Source organism: Sinocyclocheilus rhinocerous, unplaced genomic scaffold (assembly GCF_001515625.1).
Source record: "Sinocyclocheilus rhinocerous isolate Xijiao unplaced genomic scaffold, SAMN03320098_v1.1 scaffold43, whole genome shotgun sequence".
Taxonomy (NCBI): domain Eukaryota; kingdom Metazoa; phylum Chordata; class Actinopteri; order Cypriniformes; family Cyprinidae; genus Sinocyclocheilus; species Sinocyclocheilus rhinocerous.
The window spans coordinates 1077176-1096873 of NW_015628370.1; the positions used below are offsets into that span (position 1 = coordinate 1077176).

The 19698-nt window shown below is 39.4% G+C and overlaps 1 protein-coding gene across 3 annotated transcripts in view; it reads right to left on the reverse strand.

Annotated features, from left to right (window-relative positions):
* LOC107737764 (AT-rich interactive domain-containing protein 1A-like) overlaps positions 1 to 19698 on the reverse strand; it is a 71735-nt gene that overhangs the window by 16028 nt on the left and 36009 nt on the right. For all 3 annotated transcript variants that reach the window (XM_016549385.1, XM_016549384.1, XM_016549382.1), the window contains 4 exons: positions 2132 to 2372; positions 1706 to 1780; positions 434 to 598; positions 12 to 333 (listed from right to left, as the gene is read on the reverse strand). In XM_016549385.1, the coding sequence (XP_016404871.1) occupies positions 12 to 333; positions 434 to 598; positions 1706 to 1780; positions 2132 to 2372 (803 nt within the window). The remainder of the gene's footprint in view (positions 1 to 11; positions 334 to 433; positions 599 to 1705; positions 1781 to 2131; positions 2373 to 19698) is intronic.

A 19698-nucleotide genomic window follows, 5' to 3' on the forward strand; every position in this document is an offset into this window, starting at 1 on the left:
GTGCACTGTACCTGTGTATGGAGTTGGCTGGGCCATGGTGCATCCCTGCCGCTGCTGCGGGATCCTGAGGCTTTCTGTTCATCCCAGGCGGCGGACACATTCCTGACGCCACCTGAGGAGGCATGCCGCCCATGTTAGGGCCCATGTTGGGGCCCATGCTAGGGCCGTACGGCCTTGTACCCATCTGCCCCGGACCCATGCGTACCGGAGGCATCCCTCCATACGACCCTCCTCCACCCTGACCAGCCATAGGGTTCATGGAGCCGCCCATGCCAGGACCACCCGGATAGTTAGCATTAGGCATGCCTCCATAACCTGGTGGCCTTGGGTAACCTGTGCAGCAGATTTTGAGGTTAAAGCATACTAGGCTTGTGTTATATGTTTCTGATGTTCTTTAAAAGCATCAGTGCTCAGTCGAATCGAAGCTTTTCACCTTGTGGTCCGTACTGGCCACCCTGCGGCCCATAGTTGCCCATGGAGTTGTTTTGTGGAAAGGAACCCATCCCACCATGCATTTGGCCTCCAGATGACTGCCGTGGGGATAAAGTTGACCCGGGTTGAGGAGAGCTGTATGGCATCTGAGGGTTCCTCATGAATACTGTAGAAAGCAGACAGAGTTACGCTACAGTAAACCACCCTTGAGGATTCTTTCATGCTAGGAGTTTTGGTGTGGATCCAGGTGAGTTGGGTTGCCGTGAAAGCAGCTTTCCTGAACTCAGGTGCACAGCATAGAGTCGCACCAAAGTAAACGTGAAAATGGCGGTCTGGGACACAGCTTGTGCAGACACCAATAGAGTTCACAACTCAAAAAAGCAATACGGTCAAATATGACAAATATATATTACAGATTCCATAGAAATGGACTTTCAGAGACCTGCTTTCTTGCCAGGTCTCTGAAAGGGGGGGGGAATTCTAGTTATCTTTTTTATGATAATAATAATAATACTTTATTTTTATTGTTATTATTATTACTACAAAATCAAAATATAAAAATTACAAAAAGTTTAATTACTATTGTAATATTTCACTGTAAAATATTAGTAAGAGTAGGCCTATTTAAATAATAATAATTTTGATTTTAAAAAAATCTACAAAATTATCAATACAGCTATAAAATAATAATAATAATTTTTAGGAGGAGTAGTAGTAGTACGAAATCAAAGTATAAAAAATAAATAAATAAAAATAAATCTCAATTTTCCATCAAAAGCGTTTCATGGTTTAACATTTGAATTATATAATTTTTCTTTTATACTCAATTTTATTTTGACAGTCAAATATTACAATAGAGAATTAAGGTCATATTTGACTGTCAAAATAAAATTGAGTATATAAGAAATTATATAATTCAAATGTTTAACCATGAAACGTTTTTGATGGAAAATGGCAGGGTGCCCTTAGTGCTTCTCTTTTGTTAAAAGCACTTCTCATTATCAGTATGGGAAGATGGTTGGTGCATGTTGCGTTCCCAAATGCACATTAAACCGACTCAAACTCAGATGCAGAGACGCTCTGAGACCCTGAAAACACTGGATCATGTGCTGCTCACGCATAAATGAACACAGTGCCTCCACTCGGATTAAGTATTTAATTAGACCGCAGCCTTAATTAGAAAAATCACACTAAGTCCCATTGAGATGTCAGGTTTATTTTGATTAATCGTGCAGCCAAATTGTAAACATTTATAAAACGTCACAAGACTCACCTCTATCCTGACCCATGGAAGAATGTAAAATACCATCCGACTGGACACTCGAGGGTCGAGGGGGCATCTGGTTTCCTAATGGAGGTGCAAACACCAAAGTTAAAATATATATACTGTATATATATATATATATTAGGGCTGCACGATAAATCGCATGCGATATTTAACACGCATCTTATCAGTAAAGCCGGTTCTGTAATCAGCGGTAAATCTCCATCACGTGCGTGCTTTCACATTGAGCAGCATTAACTACACAGAGCCGTTGTTCACTGACGAGGTGCGCAAAAAATCGCGCGAATATGAACGTGGTTTTGCGCAGCTTGTCAGTAAACAACGGCTCTGTGTAGTTATATATATATTGTTATTCTTTAAATAAGACCTATACTAAACTATGTTGTAAAGAAACTATATGTATGAGAGTCCCACCAGGCATGGCTCCGGGTGAGAGGGGTCCCGTGCGCGAGGCCGGGCCGCTGGCAGGTGAGCCCACAGGTGAGGGTGAAGGGCCGCGGATCCCCGGCAGGTGCGGGGAGGTGTGGGGCGAGAAGGGCGACTGCGCCGGGTTACTCTGCTCCCCCTGACTGCTGGACACTCCTGATGTGCTGACGCCCGGACTCAGCGCGCCCTCCGTGCCTGTAGGGAGATCATCGATGGAGCCCGACAGATCCTGCACAGGAGAACCAGACGATGTGTTATTAATGGTGCTTGTTAAGCGTCACTATTACTGCTGCTCATTCTGAGCAAATCTGAACAAGCTCCTGAGTGCTTGTCCCACAGACATGAATGAGAGCTCAAATCATGTGATCTACTGAGGAGAGGTGCACTAGTAGTTTTTAAGGAAGCCCTGAGGGGACATAGTGATGGGGAAAAAAAACTATGAAATTAGAAGAATTAGATTTCAATGCTTTTGCATTCACCCGCTGAACTTTTGAAGTTTTGCTGGTGATGGAAATACACATTTTCCTCCCACTGCATATTTCTATGCATTCACAAAGCATAGAAAGCACAATTCTTGTGCGAGCGTACGCAAAAATAACTCAGGTACTCAAATACTGAACAGACTTTCATTGAAGCAGTAACCTGAACCATGTCTACAAACCAAAAGATTGTATAGAATTGAGAATGGGCTCTTCTGAATTTTGTAAGCAAGCAACATGCTAACAACCACAATGCAACACGCTAAAACCCCTAGCGACTTTACATCAACCAGGCATGAGCACGTTATGCATGTACTTTTGGTATATTGGGACAAGCATCTTGTTTGTATTGTAGACAGTGTAATAGTTACATGTTAGCATAATAAAGCACATCATGCTAAAACCCTCACTTAGAAGTTTGGCATCACTATTTAAATCTTCACCCAAAATTCCATATATACAGCTATGGAAAAAATTCCACTTGAAACGTCTCGGTTTCTCTGGATTTATGATTTATAGGTATGTGTTTTAGTAAAACGTTTTTGTTTTATTCAGTAAACTACTGATGACATTTCTTCCAAATATTAAATAAAAATGTCATTTAGAGCATGAAATGACAATTGGTCAAAATAACAAAAAGATGCCATGTTTTCAGACATGTACATATTCATTTTTAAACAACACAGTACCACTGTTTGAACTTCAGAAGAGTTAAGAAATCAGTATTTGGTGGAATAACCCTGATTTTTAAATCACAACAAATGAAAATATTTGTGACCCTGGAGCACAAAAGCAGTCTTAAGTCGCTGGGGTATATTTGTAGCAATAGCCAAAAATACATTGTATGGGTCAAAATTATTGATTTTTCTTTTATGCTAAAAATCATTAGGATATTAAGTAAAGATCATGTTCCATGAAGATATTTTGTAAATTTCCTACCATAAATATATCAAAACGTAATTTTTGATTAGTAATATGCATTGCTAAGAACTTCATTTGGACAACTTTAAAGACGATTTTCTCAATATTTAGATTTTTTTGCACCCTCAGATTCCAGGTTTTCAAATAGTTGTATCTCGGCCAAATATTGTCCTATCCTAACAAACCATACATCAATGGAAAGCGTATTTATTCAGCTTTCAGATGATGTATAATTCTCAATTTCGAAAAATTGACCCTTATGACTGTTTTTGTGGTCCACAAACCAACCATTTTGACCAATTGTGATTTTCTGGGGGGGGGGCTCACCTTGAGCAGCGTATGTATATTTTCTATCATCATTTCCGTTCATCTATTGAAAGTCCACACAAGCAAAATTTTCAAGCCTCAAAAGGCACAAAAAGATAAAAGTAATTATATGAATCGAGCGGTTTAATGCAGGTCTTCTGAGGAGAAATGTAAACGGAAGCTCTAACGTGCTTTCATGATGTGCGAGGAAAACTCTTTCTGATTTTCAAGCAAGCACGTTTGAGCTTGTTTACCATATTTAATGAGCTCTATGTGCACTGATCAAGGTTTATGTGAAAAAATCCTAATTTAATCTGTAAATATATCTACAAAAGTCTTAAACGGCTTGATTTGTGCATGACACTTTAGGTTTTGTGAACTTTCAAAAAACAACTTCAACTATTTTAAAGATGAACGAAAGTTTTTTAGGTTTATTAACCACACGAGTGTGTTTAAACAATGACAATTTAAATTTTTGGGTGCACTATCCCTTTAAAGCCTTCCAAGTAAACTCACTGGTAGAGCAAACCAATTGGCTAGTCAGTTGTTGGACGACTAGTTGACAAAAACAACATAGCATTGTTGCATCAGGTTTAGCACACGCAAACACTGCTCACAATCTCTCTAGAAAATAAATCCAGTTGACTGAGTGACAAGGCAGAGGCGAACATCTGTAACAAATACAACATGACACGTATGAAAACAGAAGAACTAGGTGAACATATCTAGCATGCTATGACAACATGAGCAGCACACTTTGGAGGGGGAAAAAAAAAAAAAAGTATAATAAACTACTATAAGATCAGACAGTGTTCGCTCAATATGCATGAAGCAAACATGGATATTTCGTGCTACCATGTGTCTGATTATTGATGGTTTTGCCATTACAGAACACTGGCTGCCTGAAAACAAGCCTGAGCGAAATGAGCAGCGAGTCCATATGGGGTGTGATACTGAAATCAATCTGGCAGTCAGTCATAAAGCCTCCCAGCAGAGGAGTGTGTGTGTATGTGTGTGTGTGTGTGTGTGGGGGGGGGAATATTTACACACTCGACTCGAGTCATGTGGAGCGCATGTGTTCAGCGAAAATTTGCAAGCTCATCTGCCAGTCAGATCAGAGAGGGAAAGGGAAAAAAAAAGTGGGAGTGGAACAAGACACACACACACACATACTGAGAGGCCGACTGGAGCATGGCCAAGCATTCCCATAGAAATCTCACACTGGCTGCAGCCCCAAAGTCGGCGGTTTTGCACTTGAAACGGCGCCCACTGCTATATTTGGGCTGTGACCTGCTGGAGGAACCCCAGAGGGAGAGACAGGAGGAGGACGCTGATTCAGACTCCTGTTTTAACTGCCACACACACACACACGCTCAGAGTCTGTATGACCCAGCTCCGCTCTCCTAACAGGAAACATTCCTCGACGGATTCGTGTTTATGTTGGCATGTGTGCGTCTAACAGGAGATTCCGGTGTATGTGACCCATGAGGAAGGTGTTTATTACCCGAGAGTGTGGCATAAACCCTTAATGTCTGTTTGTCTTAAAGTCTTAATGTCTGTGTCTGAGTGTGTGTGTGAGTGTGAGTGTGAGTGTGTGTGTGTGTGTGTGTGAGTGAGTGAGACCACAACATGACGCAATGGCACTTGGGAATGTGATCTCAAAGCATCACTGATCCCAAAGCGAGGGCATTAATTAATGAAGAGACTCTGAGGACTGAGACTTGGTGTGTGTGTGTGTGTGTGTGTGTGCAAACAAACCCCATAACAAATCACAAGGAAACTTCTGCAATTTACCTAAGAATTGTTACAAATGAGTTTTGCCTGACGATTAACAGTTAAGTCTGCTCAGACACTTGAGCTTACGTCGCGTCACAGAACTCTGCGGCTTCCTCGTTAACGTCAATGTTCACAAAGGACAAAAAACTGCAAGGTTTTTTAGAAAGCATCATGGTACTGACGTCACATTCATGTGCACATTAGCATAGATATTAAGCTCACACAGAAACTGAACCCACAAAACTCTAAAGACGTCCAAGGACTTTAAGTTTATTAAATATTTTAATTTGATTGATGGATAAATGCATTATCAAACTAGTCAGAGTACTTCAAGCTCAGTTTAATACATTTTACAATGCATAAATCCATTGACAGAAATGCTTTCCTACAAAATCAAAACGAATGTGTGTATACACACACACACACACACACACACAAATCAGCTGATTCAATCTGGGCTTGCACATCAGTGCATAAAAACAGTCTACTAGGCCTACATGTGATAAACAACAAATAATGTGTGACTTTTAACAATATTTTTTTTTATTGAAATTCATTTTGATACTGATTATGCTGTGCTTAGGGGGATATGAAGTACTTTTTATCCATTTACCACAAAATTCATCATCTACATTATTAGCATGCATTTGAAATATTACAGTTTTATGAAAAAAAAATATTACAGTTTTATGAAAAAAAACACTTTAATGATAATCAAAATTAATTATTTAAGTTGTTTCTGGATATTGATCTAGGTGTTAGGGGAATAATTATGCCATCTGCTGGTTACAGAAAAATATGTAGGAAATACAGTTTTAGGGAAAAAAAAGTGTAATTGCCATATAAATCCAGCAGAGGCCCATAGAGATCCATTCATTTTTCTGGATGTGGCTAACTGCTCTTAGAAATGCAACGTGGAACAACCGCGATCACACGAACGCACATGCACAAACACATCCCTGTGAAATATCCACCGCGTCTCTGCAGCGCATGTGGGATCTCGTGCACACCGAACGAGCAGCTATGAAACGTGTAGGCCCTTCACGTCGCGTCTTTTGCATGCTCAGCTTAGTTATTTTAAAAGTAGACGCACGACAAGCGCACTCAAAGAGAGATCGAAAGCTCGGGCAAGATGGACGAACAGCTGATCATGGCTGTACAGGGTTTTTTTATTATTATTTCTCATCTCCATAAATATATCAAGTAGTAGAGTTAAAGCAAGGGCTGGAAATCCATTATCCTTAGCTGAAACTTCTTCGTCTTCATGGAGAACGCGGCTCATATACACCACTGGAGCACAAGCTCCCGAACACTTCTGAAAAGAGGAGAAAGTGACGCAGCCGGCGTTTTCCATGCATTTCACACGCGACATGTGAACGGCCTCAAAATCGATTGTGGATGGTTTCATCATCTTGAGCGGATAAAAAAAAAAAATAGTATGAGGATATTTTGATCAAATAAATTAATACATTTATTGAATTAAACTCTTTAAATTCAATAACATTAATAAATTACACCTTTGCCAGTTTCAACAAGCTTTTTGTTGGCAAAAGTCTGCCAGATGAAGCTAAATGTTTGTCTCTCTTTTGTCGACTATTATATCTTGGTGCATGTAACATGGAGAAAGAGGAAGCATTGTTCATTTACATCTACTACTGACATAGCAACGATACAAAGCTGGCTGAAAATCTGCAAAATTGTCTTGTAAATGTAAGAGCTAGAATGCTAGATTATTGTGACCTTAATATTTAATCTGAAGAGCTCAAACAAACTGAGAAAACTGAGACATCCAATTATTCACAAAACACAGTGAGAGTTTCACTGATAAATGCGAGGGGAAAAAATCCCCTTTGAAGCCGAAGCTCATCACACTGACTCTCTTTTACTGTGGCTTCACTCCGCTATCATAAGACCAGTCATCTGACCGACAGCTGAGGGTGTATCTTAACCCCTTCTGTCCCGACAGGAGCGTCACATGAACCTTTCTGACCCCGTGCTCTCTAGAGGTCAGGAGCATACACTGTCTGACCAGAGCGATAATCACACTGCAGCAGGCGTTCACAGACAGACCCCGCGGACTTCCCACTGTCTCTGGCTGAGCTTCAAAACAAATGCACAAATGTGCTTCTTAAAGCTGGAATACACAACATGACTTTTGCCCTGATTCACAGTCTGGAAAAGTTTGGTTGCAAAACCCAGAATCAAGGCCCTGATATACTCTAAAAGTTTGAAACACATGAGCAGCAGCAGTATACTGCTAGCGAACATCCCGACACCGCCCACTCTGATGAAAGCGAGGTTTATATTTAATATTTTTGTTGTCGAGTAGTCATTTGATCTCATATGTAAGAGCCTGCAATAATGCGGTTTGACCAGTGTGGCGCTGTAGCGCAAGACTGTAATTCACCCCTCCTGGATGCAATTCAATAGAAGACACAGCGCTTCACACAGAGCAAACAGAGAAGAACCGAACCTGAAGCTGCTGAGCGACGTTTGGATGATTATATAAATATATACTGCACGCTTTCCTCTCAATAACTAAACAAACACATCAAAAACTGACAGCGGCGTGAAAGCAGCAGTTAAGAAAGCATCTGATTACAGCGATGTGGACGTTTGGACGAGCTCTGCAGTTCGGTACTCCAGTAAAGTCCAGTCAAGTCACGTTTATTTATATAGTACTTTATGCAATAGATAGCCTTAAATCAAGCAGCTTTACAGTATTAAAGGTGCAGTAGGAGATCTTGGAAAATGCTCAATTTAGCCTGATAGCACTGAAAGCGAACGTCCCACCCTCCCTGCAATCGCCGTCCAAAGCCACGCCCCCTGAACATACGCTCACAGACCAGAATACCAGAGACAACTTTACTACAATAAGCTACATCAGCGGTTCCCAATTCCAGTCCTCGCACATTAATGTGTGCGAGACGTAAATTTAAGTAGTATTTATTTACAGAGGTATATTATGTCACACTTCTCTAGTAAGTTTCGTCTGTGTGTGAAGACGCTGCGCAGCGCAAATCCGTGAATGAATGTTCCGAAGTGAAGTAAACTTCAACAGATTTCCCCTGCTCAGGGAGTAGGGAGCAATGAACACTGTGTAGGGATCATATCGATCGGAACACAGTTCATGCACGTAGCTCACTTCTAACGAGCTGGTTATCTGAATCGGGTGTGTTAACTAAGCGAAACATGCAAAATATGCAGAGCGGGTGCAGAATATGCAGAATTCCAGTGAGGACTGGAATTGGGAACCGCTGGGCTACATCATGTGTCATTCACCGGTGAGAAAACATTAAAAGTACTACAATACCAGGAAGGAAGATCGGGCTGTTGATGAAAAATGTTTCTAAAGACAATCACCTATTGCACCTTTAAACATGAAAAACCAGAGTCAGTGTCGCTTTCAGTTAGAATTACAACTTGATTTTGGCTGATCTGTTTCACAGACTGTAAGTACGTTTTTTTATATTTAAAGGATTTGCCACTGATGATTCAAACGCGAGTTTTGAGCAGTGTAGAGTAGTGCTTGTTGTTTGTCATTTCTCCGATCACAAATGCAGACATGGTTTTATGTTTATGCGGCGCGATGCAACGCAACGCGTAAAAAACAGTGTAAGTCATTATAATCAGTAATTATGTCTCCACTGGATGCAACAAATGCCTCGTTTATAATGGGTTTTAATGTTTATGTCTCATCGCTCCGGCCGGACAGGGCATCACAATATGGTAAGGGGCGTAACATTTCTGTCACACGCTTGAGGTATTCGGCCAATCAATGCACTGGATAGCTGGCCAATCACAGCACACCTCGCTTTTCAGACCGATGAGCTTTGTAAAAATCGACGGCCGGAGTTTTGGCCGAATTTTGTTCGAAATGTCACATCAGTTCGTTCTTCGATTTCGCTTGAAGTCTGCAGATTTTGGTCAGTCAGAGCTGACAGATTTCACAGTAAATTACATAGTTAATAAAAGGCACACATTGTAATGCTTTTATCTTCAGACTCTGAGTTCATTTTAGGGCTGAGAAAAATCGATTAATTGTGATTAATCGCTTCCAAAATAGAAGTAGAAATATATATTACATATATTTATTTTGTGTGTGTATTTTGTATACAGATATACAGAGCACACATATTATGTAAACACAAAAAAAAACTTTATTTTGGAAGTGATTAATCGATTTTACAGCCCTAGTTCATTCAGTTGTTGAAGATCAAATGTATTTGATATCAATTTCAGAACGCATTATTTTCAGTTGTCTTCTGAAAAAAAAAAAAAACTAAAAAGCCTAAGCTGGTTTGCTGGCAAATTTTTTATGTAACCTTTTACAAAGTATGATGCCTAGTGTTTGAAAATATGTGAAGATTTTGAACGTCTGTATTCCAGTTTAACACAGGGCTATTTGAAGGAGCTCCCATAATTGACAATGGTTTTATGTAGTAATATTGTAATAATTATGCTATTTATGCAGAAACTATGCTATACTAGGTTATGCTAACATCTGCCAGTAGCAACAACCAACTTCTGCTGAGCAAAAAAACTAAAATCCTTGTGACTTGTGAAACATTATAACAGTTCACTGTTAGCTTAGCACAAACCTGCTAAATTACAGCCCCTGACAGCACATATAATTCACAAATGTAGCCAAACAATCATCCTAAAATAAAAATTAAAATTAAAAAAACGGACAAAAAAAAAAGCACTAAGTGTGCTCATGTCGTCTCTGTAAATACCGTGAGAGAGACTTTTCTGGTATCTGTGTGGCAGCCATTTTATGCTCAAACTAACACCAGTGTTAGCCTGTCTGTCAGCTCTCAGAACAGAGAAAACGTGGTCTATTTAAAACACTTTTGCTGTTCCAACAACATCTGCAGATGCAAATGACTTCAGTTACTCTAAAAAATATATATATACGTTTCTATCATAAACCAGGCCAGCGAGTTGTGATGAATATCAACAGAGTCACTATGGCAGCCATGTTGTTTCACAGACACCACCACAGTGAGAAACTCAAACTCAGAGGACTGGATTAGTTTACAAACTCTATCCTGAAGTGAGAAATACTGTCTGTGGTGGTCGTGATGAGGTGAGGGGAAATCCTGTCAGAGGTAAGACAGCGGTGAAACCCTGCGGTTCAGATTCTGTGTGACCCTCACCGGCTCGGGACGCCTTTCTCCTGTTCACACACACACACACATTCATCTGCTGCCAAAACAGTAGAATGAGGAAAAGCACAGCGGGAGGGAGGAAAGGAGGACTGGAAAACACACACACACACACACACGTGCGCGCAGCTGCATCTGTGAGGTTGCCATAGCAACTGTCTCCACGTGCTTGACACATTAGTGCAAAGTCGAGGCGCCCCTCCCCCCGCGCTGAGGTCACGGCGCGCAGGCGTTCACCGCCACGCATCTCACACACATCAATCAACAATTACCGCCGAAGCTAGCGCGACACACCGGGCCGGATGCGTTCACACACGTATAGTACAGCCACTAATTCTTGCTCTTCACACCCAAATCAGAGCAGGATTTCGGGTGGAAACGTCCCAGTGTAGTGAGCAGCGGCTGTGCAGATGTCAGCCATGAGGGGGAGCTACCAGCCCACTGACTGTGAGAGTGATGGCAGAGAAGAGGAGAGGAGCGGCCATTACTGCCTGCCTCTCGGCACACACACTGCTCTCGCCCCGACTGCTGCTGCTGATGTTAGGGTTAGGGATGTGAACAAAGGATGCAATCAGGCTCTGTGGATCCATCTTGGATTGGCATCCGCTGATCTTCCGGTCATATTCTAGAAAGCATTTATGGGTGGGCTCTTTGGACTTGTGTTAGTAAGCATCCTTCAACCTAGCAACCGCCCACACCACACTAGCAACCACCAAGCAATGGCAACCATCCACAGCATTGTGACGGTGACGGTTTAATGGGCAAGCACCACTAACTATGGCTGTATAATAATAATAATAATAATAAACGTTTAACAAAATAAGATAATACTATTGTAATATTTCACTGTGAAATAAATTTAGTAAGATAATAATAATAATAATAATAATAATAATATTTTACAATAATAAAAATAATTTATTTTACAGTACAACTGGCTGTGGCGTTTGCATGGGCAAGCACTACTAAACCAAAAAACAAAAACAAATCTAGTTGCAATTAATGACACAAATTGCAATTATGATAAAAATATTAACAATAATAATAATAATAATAAATAATAATTAAAATAAGACAATACTATTGCAATATTTCAATGTAAAATAAATTTTATAAGATAATAATAATAAACATTATACAAAATAGGACAATACTATTGTAATATTTCACTGTAAAATAAATTTTATAAGATAATAATAATAATAATTTACAATAATAATGTATTTTACAGTACAACTGGCTGTGACGTTTGCATGGGCAAGCACTACTAAACCAAAAAGACATAAATCTAGTTGCAATAATGATACAAATTGCAATTACAATAAAAAAAATATTATTATTAATAATTAATTTAATAAAAAGACAATACTATTGCAATATTTCACTGTAAAATAAAACCAAATAAAAACTAGCAAAAAAAAAAAAATCTATTTGTAATTAATGATACAAATTGCAATTATGATTTAAAACAAACAATAATAACAATAACAACAAAAACTGTATATTTACGGCTTAACTTATTTTAAAATATTAAAGCATCAAGTTTTTATTTCGGCGGACAGGGAGGCCATAACGCTTCTCTTTTGTTGACAATGGCCGGCTTCTCATTACAAATTTGTAAAACCCAAGCTCAGAGCACATGTGGCTGTGAACCGATGAGAGATACTGAAAACCCCTGATAATGAGCTTCTCACATGTCCAGTGCCACACTTCACTCTGAAACATGCAGCAAATGATACTAAATCAGTTTTTTTTTTTACTCGCACTATAAAAACTGTCAAGAAAGGATTTGAAAAGAAAATAAGTGATTGTATTTTATTTGAGCATTGTTGGAAACAGTTGATAACACTTCAGTCTGCGTGCGTTACTGCATCAGCTGAGCTCAAACAACAATGGCTAAGTTGAACTCTAAACTGAGGCTGTTAAACAGTGAAGACTTTCATGAAGGCTCTGTCTCAGGGTCACACAAGACTAGGGACCCTACCTAGGGCAATTTTCTCAACTCAGATGCTCAACAGATAAACTGGCTATTGCATTGCATCTCTTTTTTTTTCAGCATTTTGTGCCAAGTTATGAATACTTCTATTAAATAATGCACTTCAGGACCACAGTGGTCCTATGTGAACGCCCCCTAATCTCCTCTGGAGTGCTGCCCCGAACTCAGTCACCATGAAGAGCGCTGACGCAAAATTGCTCTCTGATAAATCACAAATAAAATATTAAGCCCCCGTTTTGGCACATCTGAGTGTAGTCGTTAATGAATTTCAATCGGTGTGAAATGTTTCAGTAATACAAAAATATATCAAGTCACAGAATTACAGTTTTCATGATTAATCACTTCTGAGTACTGATGCCCAGCCAGGACTGTCTGCACATAGCCAGAATGTTAATAAAAGAGAGGCCTGGAATATATAACTAGCGTGATTGAGACTGTTTGCACTGGTGCTGATCTTTCCTGCTTTAGTACCAAACACACGTGTGTCGTTACAGGTGTTTCTAACAAACTGTGGTCGGTGAAGGCGATAACGCGTAAGTGACTGCTCACGTTTTCAGTCTCAGGCCGAGCAGTCTCCCCCGAGGCTAGCGTATTTCTTTAATTGTTTTCAATAGGAGAGCCGCATTTATTAAAATGGCAGAAGCGTAACGAGGCGCCAAGTGTCTTTTTCATGCTGAATGCATGGCGTTTTTTTTTCTTCTCGGCGCCGAGAGTTGAAGAATGTTCAACTTTGGGTGAAATGCAGCGCTCATCACTGTCACTCTTCAGTCAGCCGTCCAATCACAGTGGAGGAGGGGCGGGACTAATACCACACCGACCAACCGTCACACCCTGCTTGTACTACGACAATAATGGAGAAGTTAATATTGCTCGTCTCAAAGCAGTGTTGGGGAAAGTTACTTTTAAAAGTAATGTATTACAACATTGCGTTACTACATAACAAGTAACTAACTGCATTACATTACTTTTGCTTTACTTACTGCATTTGTCACCTGGGCTGGGCTTGCTTATTTGATTTTTTGGGGGGGTTTTTAATAACAAAACACCCAAAAGTTATATTTCTGGCAACTGTAAAGGCCCTTTCACACCAAAAGTGAAATGAATAAGCCTCAGGCTGAAGGAAGTGTCTTTGCACCTCACTCCCGATTTCCCTTAACACGGCAACAGGAGAGGAATCAGTGAATAAATTGGGGAAAAAGTAACTGGAGTTACTTATTTGAAAAAGTAACTCCGATATTTCATTGTATATTTAAAAGTAATGGGTTACTTTACTAGCTACTTGAAAAAGTAATCCGATTAAGTAACTCACATGACTTGTAATTAGGGATGTAACGATTAACTGCGAGCCGGTTGAAAATCGATTCAAATATGTGACGATTCAAATCGGTTGAGATGCTAAACAAATCGCGATTCATTTAGGGGTAGGAGTTTATATGAATGTATGTCTGAGGGAGGATTTGAAAAGAAAATAAGTGATTGTATTTTATTTGAGCATTGTTGGAAACAGTTGATAACACTTCAGTCTGCGTGCGTTACTGCATCAGCTGAGCTCAAACAACAATGGCTAAGTTGAACTCTAAACTGAGGCTGTTAAACAGTGAAGACTTTCATGAAGGCTCTGTCTCAGGGTCACACAAGACTAGGGACCCTACCTAGGGCAATTTTCTCAACTCAGATGCTCAACAAACTGGCTATTGCATTGCATCTCTTTTTTTTTCAGCATTTTGTGCCAAGTTATGAATACTTCTATTAAATAATGCACTTCAGGACCACAGTGGTCCTATGTGAACGCCCCCTAATCTCCTCTGGAGTGCTGCCCCGAACTCAGTCACCATGAAGAGCGCTGACGCAAAATTGCTCTCTGATAAATCACAAATAAAATATTAAGCCCCCGTTTTGGCACATCTGAGTGTAGTCGTTAATGAATTTCAATCGGTGTGAAATGTTTCAGTAATACAAAAATATATCAAGTCACAGAATTACAGTTTTCATGATTAATCACTTCTGAGTACTGATGCCCAGCCAGGACTGTCTGCACATAGCCAGAATGTTAATAAAAGAGAGGCCTGGAATATATAACTAGCGTGATTGAGACTGTTTGCACTGGTGCTGATCTTTCCTGCTTTAGTACCAAACACACGTGTGTCGTTACAGGTGTTTCTAACAAACTGTGGTCGGTGAAGGCGATAACGCGTAAGTGACTGCTCACGTTTTCAGTCTCAGGCCGAGCAGTCTCCCCCGAGGCTAGCGTATTTCTTTAATTGTTTTCAATAGGAGAGCCGCATTTATTAAAATGGCAGAAGCGTAACGAGGCGCCAAGTGTCTTTTTCATGCTGAATGCATGGCGTTTTTTTTTCTTCTCGGCGCCGAGAGTTGAAGAATGTTCAACTTTGGGTGAAATGCAGCGCTCATCACTGTCACTCTTCAGTCAGCCGTCCAATCACAGTGGAGGAGGGGCGGGACTAATACCACACCGACCAACCGTCACACCCTGCTTGTACTACGACAATAATGGAGAAGTTAATATTGCTCGTCTCAAAGCAGTGTTGGGGAAAGTTACTTTTAAAAGTAATGTATTACAACATTGCGTTACTACATAACAAGTAACTAACTGCATTACATTACTTTTGCTTTACTTACTGCATTTGTCACCTGGGCTGGGCTTGCTTATTTGATTTTTTGGGGGGGTTTTTAATAACAAAACACCCAAAAGTTATATTTCTGGCAACTGTAAAGGCCCTTTCACACCAAAAGTGAAATGAATAAGCCTCAGGCTGAAGGAAGTGTCTTTGCACCTCACTCCCGATTTCCCTTAACACGGCAACAGGAGAGGAATCAGTGAATAAATTGGGGAAAAAGTAACTGGAGTTACTTATTTGAAAAAGTAACTCCGATATTTCATTGTATATTTAAAAGTAATGGGTTACTTTACTAGCTACTTGAAAAAGTAATCCGATTAAGTAACTCACATGACTTGTAATTAGGGATGTAACGATTAACTGCGAGCCGGTTGAAAATCGATTCAAATATGTGACGATTCAAATCGGTTGAGATGCTAAACAAATCGCGATTCATTTAGGGGTAGGAGTTTATATGAATGTATGTCTGAGGGGAACTTACTGTCTTTAGAAAAGTTTAGATGGTATTTTTTCTTTTCCTCTTGCCTCTGTATGAAGCATATTAAAGTTCGTAAGTTCAGCGCTGCTTTGTTTACAGCCGAAACCAGGAAACGGTTTAAGCGCCACCTGCTAGCAGAGAGTGAATCTGCGTCTCGTTCAGCTTTGCCATTTCATGCAGATATTTTTATTTATAGTTTCACAAAACTGAAGTCAAACCATAATTTAGCAAACGCTTTTATCCAAAGAGATTTACAAATGATGACAATAGAAGCAATCAAAACCAACAAAAGAGCAATAAAATGCAAGTGCTATATTAGTATATTATTATAGTATTATATTTCAATTTCACAAAGAAATGTGCAGCATTTTGTCCAAGCAATAATAAAAGGACACATTTAATTTATAATTTGTCTTAAATCTAATTTTGTTAAAAAAAATTATAATAATCGTGAATCGAATCGTGAGTTGAGTGAATCGTTACATCCCTACTTGTAATGCACTTTCTCTGAGTATTCATGTCTGTACCAGATGGGATTCCCAGACTACCACGAATACTGATATCAAAAATAATGCTTGCAAATTTTTTTAATTGTATTCTGTTCCATGCTCTCAAGCACTCACAGCTAGGTGTTTTCAGCAGAGCATTTGGCGTTTTGGACACACGGCCTTAGTTCCAGTATTTTTTGTATTTTTCCCTTTTGTTTTCGCCATAAACATCTGAAAATTAATGAAAGAAGAGTATAAGTCATAAACCAAATTAACCAGCTCAGAGATCAATCACACCTCAAAATTTTGTATAAAGTAGGGCTGTGACTAACGAATATTTTGATAACCAATTGATTATTCCCGTAATTAATCAGGATAAAATGTGATTTTTATTTTCTGTATTTAATTAATAAATATATTACATCAAATCTAATTCATTGCTGATTACTTTCATTATCGATTACTTTAAATTAGTATTATTCTACATAATAATTGATAATATCAATTTTAAAGTAATTTATAAGGGATAAACTACTCATTCTATGAAACGTTGCAAAATCAAACTACTGCAATATATTCAGGATTAAATATATTTCTGACATGACAACTCTCGGAGGGATTGGCATGGTAATGTACATGACAATGTTAATATGTTTGGTCTTGGCAATTATTATGCCATTCATTTCCAATGATTTATGGGACTGCTACTTTTGGCACAGTGTTTCCATAGTAACAGTGACCTCTCTGATTGGTGGATTTTTCGCCAGTATTATGGGTAATGGAGTTCTTCACTTGGAATTCTGCAATTTAGCACAGTTTTAGCACGTTTTTTTTTTTTCCTAAAATTTCTTCATTGAGTTGAAATCACACTGACTACAGGCTTTTACAGAAACGTACATCACTTAACCTCAGAGCTCTTGGCGTGTCTTGAAAACTCAATTTATCCATGGGGAAAATGAACGGGATTTTTCCAGAAGCCGACTGTTGCGCTATATGCCACGGTCACTCTCTCTAAAGAGTGATTGAATGTCTGTGATTGGATTTAGCAGTAAACCAATCAAAGCTGGAGCCGCCGAGCCAAAGACTGCCGAACACTCTCCATGTCTTTTGGCATTTGTCATCGTTTTTTGCTTAATAATAATTACACTAAATCAAATATGTTCAAATGATTGTAACAAATAAGGGTTGCCACAAGTAAAAATTCCTTCGGTGACGCGCTCAGAGCTGTAAATAAAAACATTTACTGACGTGCATCTGGACGGATCCAGCGTCTCTGTGGTGTTTGACGCCGGCGGGGAGGGGTTCGCTGTGTGACCGCATTGGGGGTCTATTGTGTGGGTCACAATAGTAGCGGGAACCACAGATGCTTCGGTGAGGGAGGCAGCCGCCCCGTCTGGGTGGAAACAGAGGGACGGAGAAGGGAGGTGAGGTGGATACTGGGGGGCTGGGAGCCTGACACAGAAAAAAGGAGGGGAAAAAAAACAGCCTGTCTGCCTCCTCTTCTCCAGAGCAACGCCCCTCCCACAGCAGAGCGGCCCCAGACTCAGAGCGCGGGGCCGCAGACATGAGCGCGCAAAACCTGCTGGAGCTGCAGCCCGAGCGTAAGAGACCAGAGAACTCATATCTGAGAAACATAAGGGGTTTAAATGGGATTCTGGTTACAATTCCACTAAACCATTCCGATTCTCTAACTATTCTTTCACTACTTACTTGACAGTTGAAAGTCCCAAGCGTTTACGCAGAATCTGGTCGATTTGCTTTTTTTTTTTTTCATGCTCCTTCGGTTTGGAATTAATTGCAAAATGTACTCAGATTCCACCTTTAAACACTTTTAAATGTAAAACCTGTAATTGTTGTTCTGGATTTTTCTTTATTAAGTGACCATATATGAGTATTTGTAATACTTTTGTTTAATGATTTGTTTTATGTGAAACTTCATTTGCTGCCGTCTTGACAAGGTCTATCTGGAAGAGGAGATTGTAATATCTCAATAGGACTTTTCTGGTTAAATAAAGGAAATAATAATTATTTTAGTACTGTCAAAGAACAACAAAAATGTACTTGAATAGCAGGAAAAACTGGCATCAAGTATGGTTTACAAGTATTTTAAAATGTCTGCATTTTCTAAAGGAAAAAATCACAGTTGTATTATAATAGTTATTTTTGATAGAAAATGATTTTTTTTTTCAATGCAACCTTTAAATGACGACTTTTTCTTTTTTAAATTATTCGGTCAATTCAACACTTCACAAATGAAAGCTACTTCATCTCATTTACTCTATTTTATTCAGAACTTGGTGGATAAGATTATTTGCAACATGATTAAATGTGCGGCTACATTTACCACTGCTTTAGCAAATTTCTGTAGGCGAAATCCAGTAATTTCAATAAGAATCCATGCATTATGAAATTTTGTGCAAGGGCAAAATATTTCATGCCGATTTTGCAACATTAAGTTGGTCACAAGGATTTGCGGTGGTGACCAACTGAAAGCTGTTTGATTTGAAAGTGACTTATGCATGAATGCTGCTTCATACCTTGCTACACTATTAACAACAGAGCATGCACCTTTGCAAATTTAGTTCATGTGACCAGGTGCATAGTGAGAGGGTGCATTCAGCATCAGTGCAAATTATTATTAGCATCATAATAAATATCACAAGTTAAAATATAAAAAATATTAAAATATCACCAAAAAAAAAAAAGAGTCTCCAATCAGTTAAAGAATAGAAATCGAACTGCATAAGGCACATCTCAAAGCCATTTACAATGGCAAATCTGTGCAAACCAGCTGAAATCCAATAGCATTACAGCACTGCAATTGCACCTTACACAGGCACATGACAACATGAAAAACATTCATTGTATTCAGACTAAACTGGAAACGCGTCCGCCTGCGTCACACTGTAGCTGTCTGCTAGCCGCTTTATTTAAATTACACCACAGACATGCAGAGGTGTAAACAGCACAGCAGAATCTTCCAGTTGATATTTCTACCATCACACAGTACACACTGCCACCCCATTCAGTCCGTTTAAGAATCAGTAACATAACTGAACATCAGGAACATAATAGACTACAGTGTCATTTTAAAAACAGAAATAGTTCTAAATAAGAACAGGTTCTAAATTCTCAACCCCATCTGCAAACCTACAAGAAAAAAATAACTGAATAAAAACACTGGATTGATGCAATTCACAAAAGTATGGAAGAGGAACGACGAGGAAAAACAGGAATAATGGGAGAGGCAGTGGAGAGAGAGAGAGAGAGAGAGAGAGAGAGAGAGAGAGTGGGTGGCGCAGTG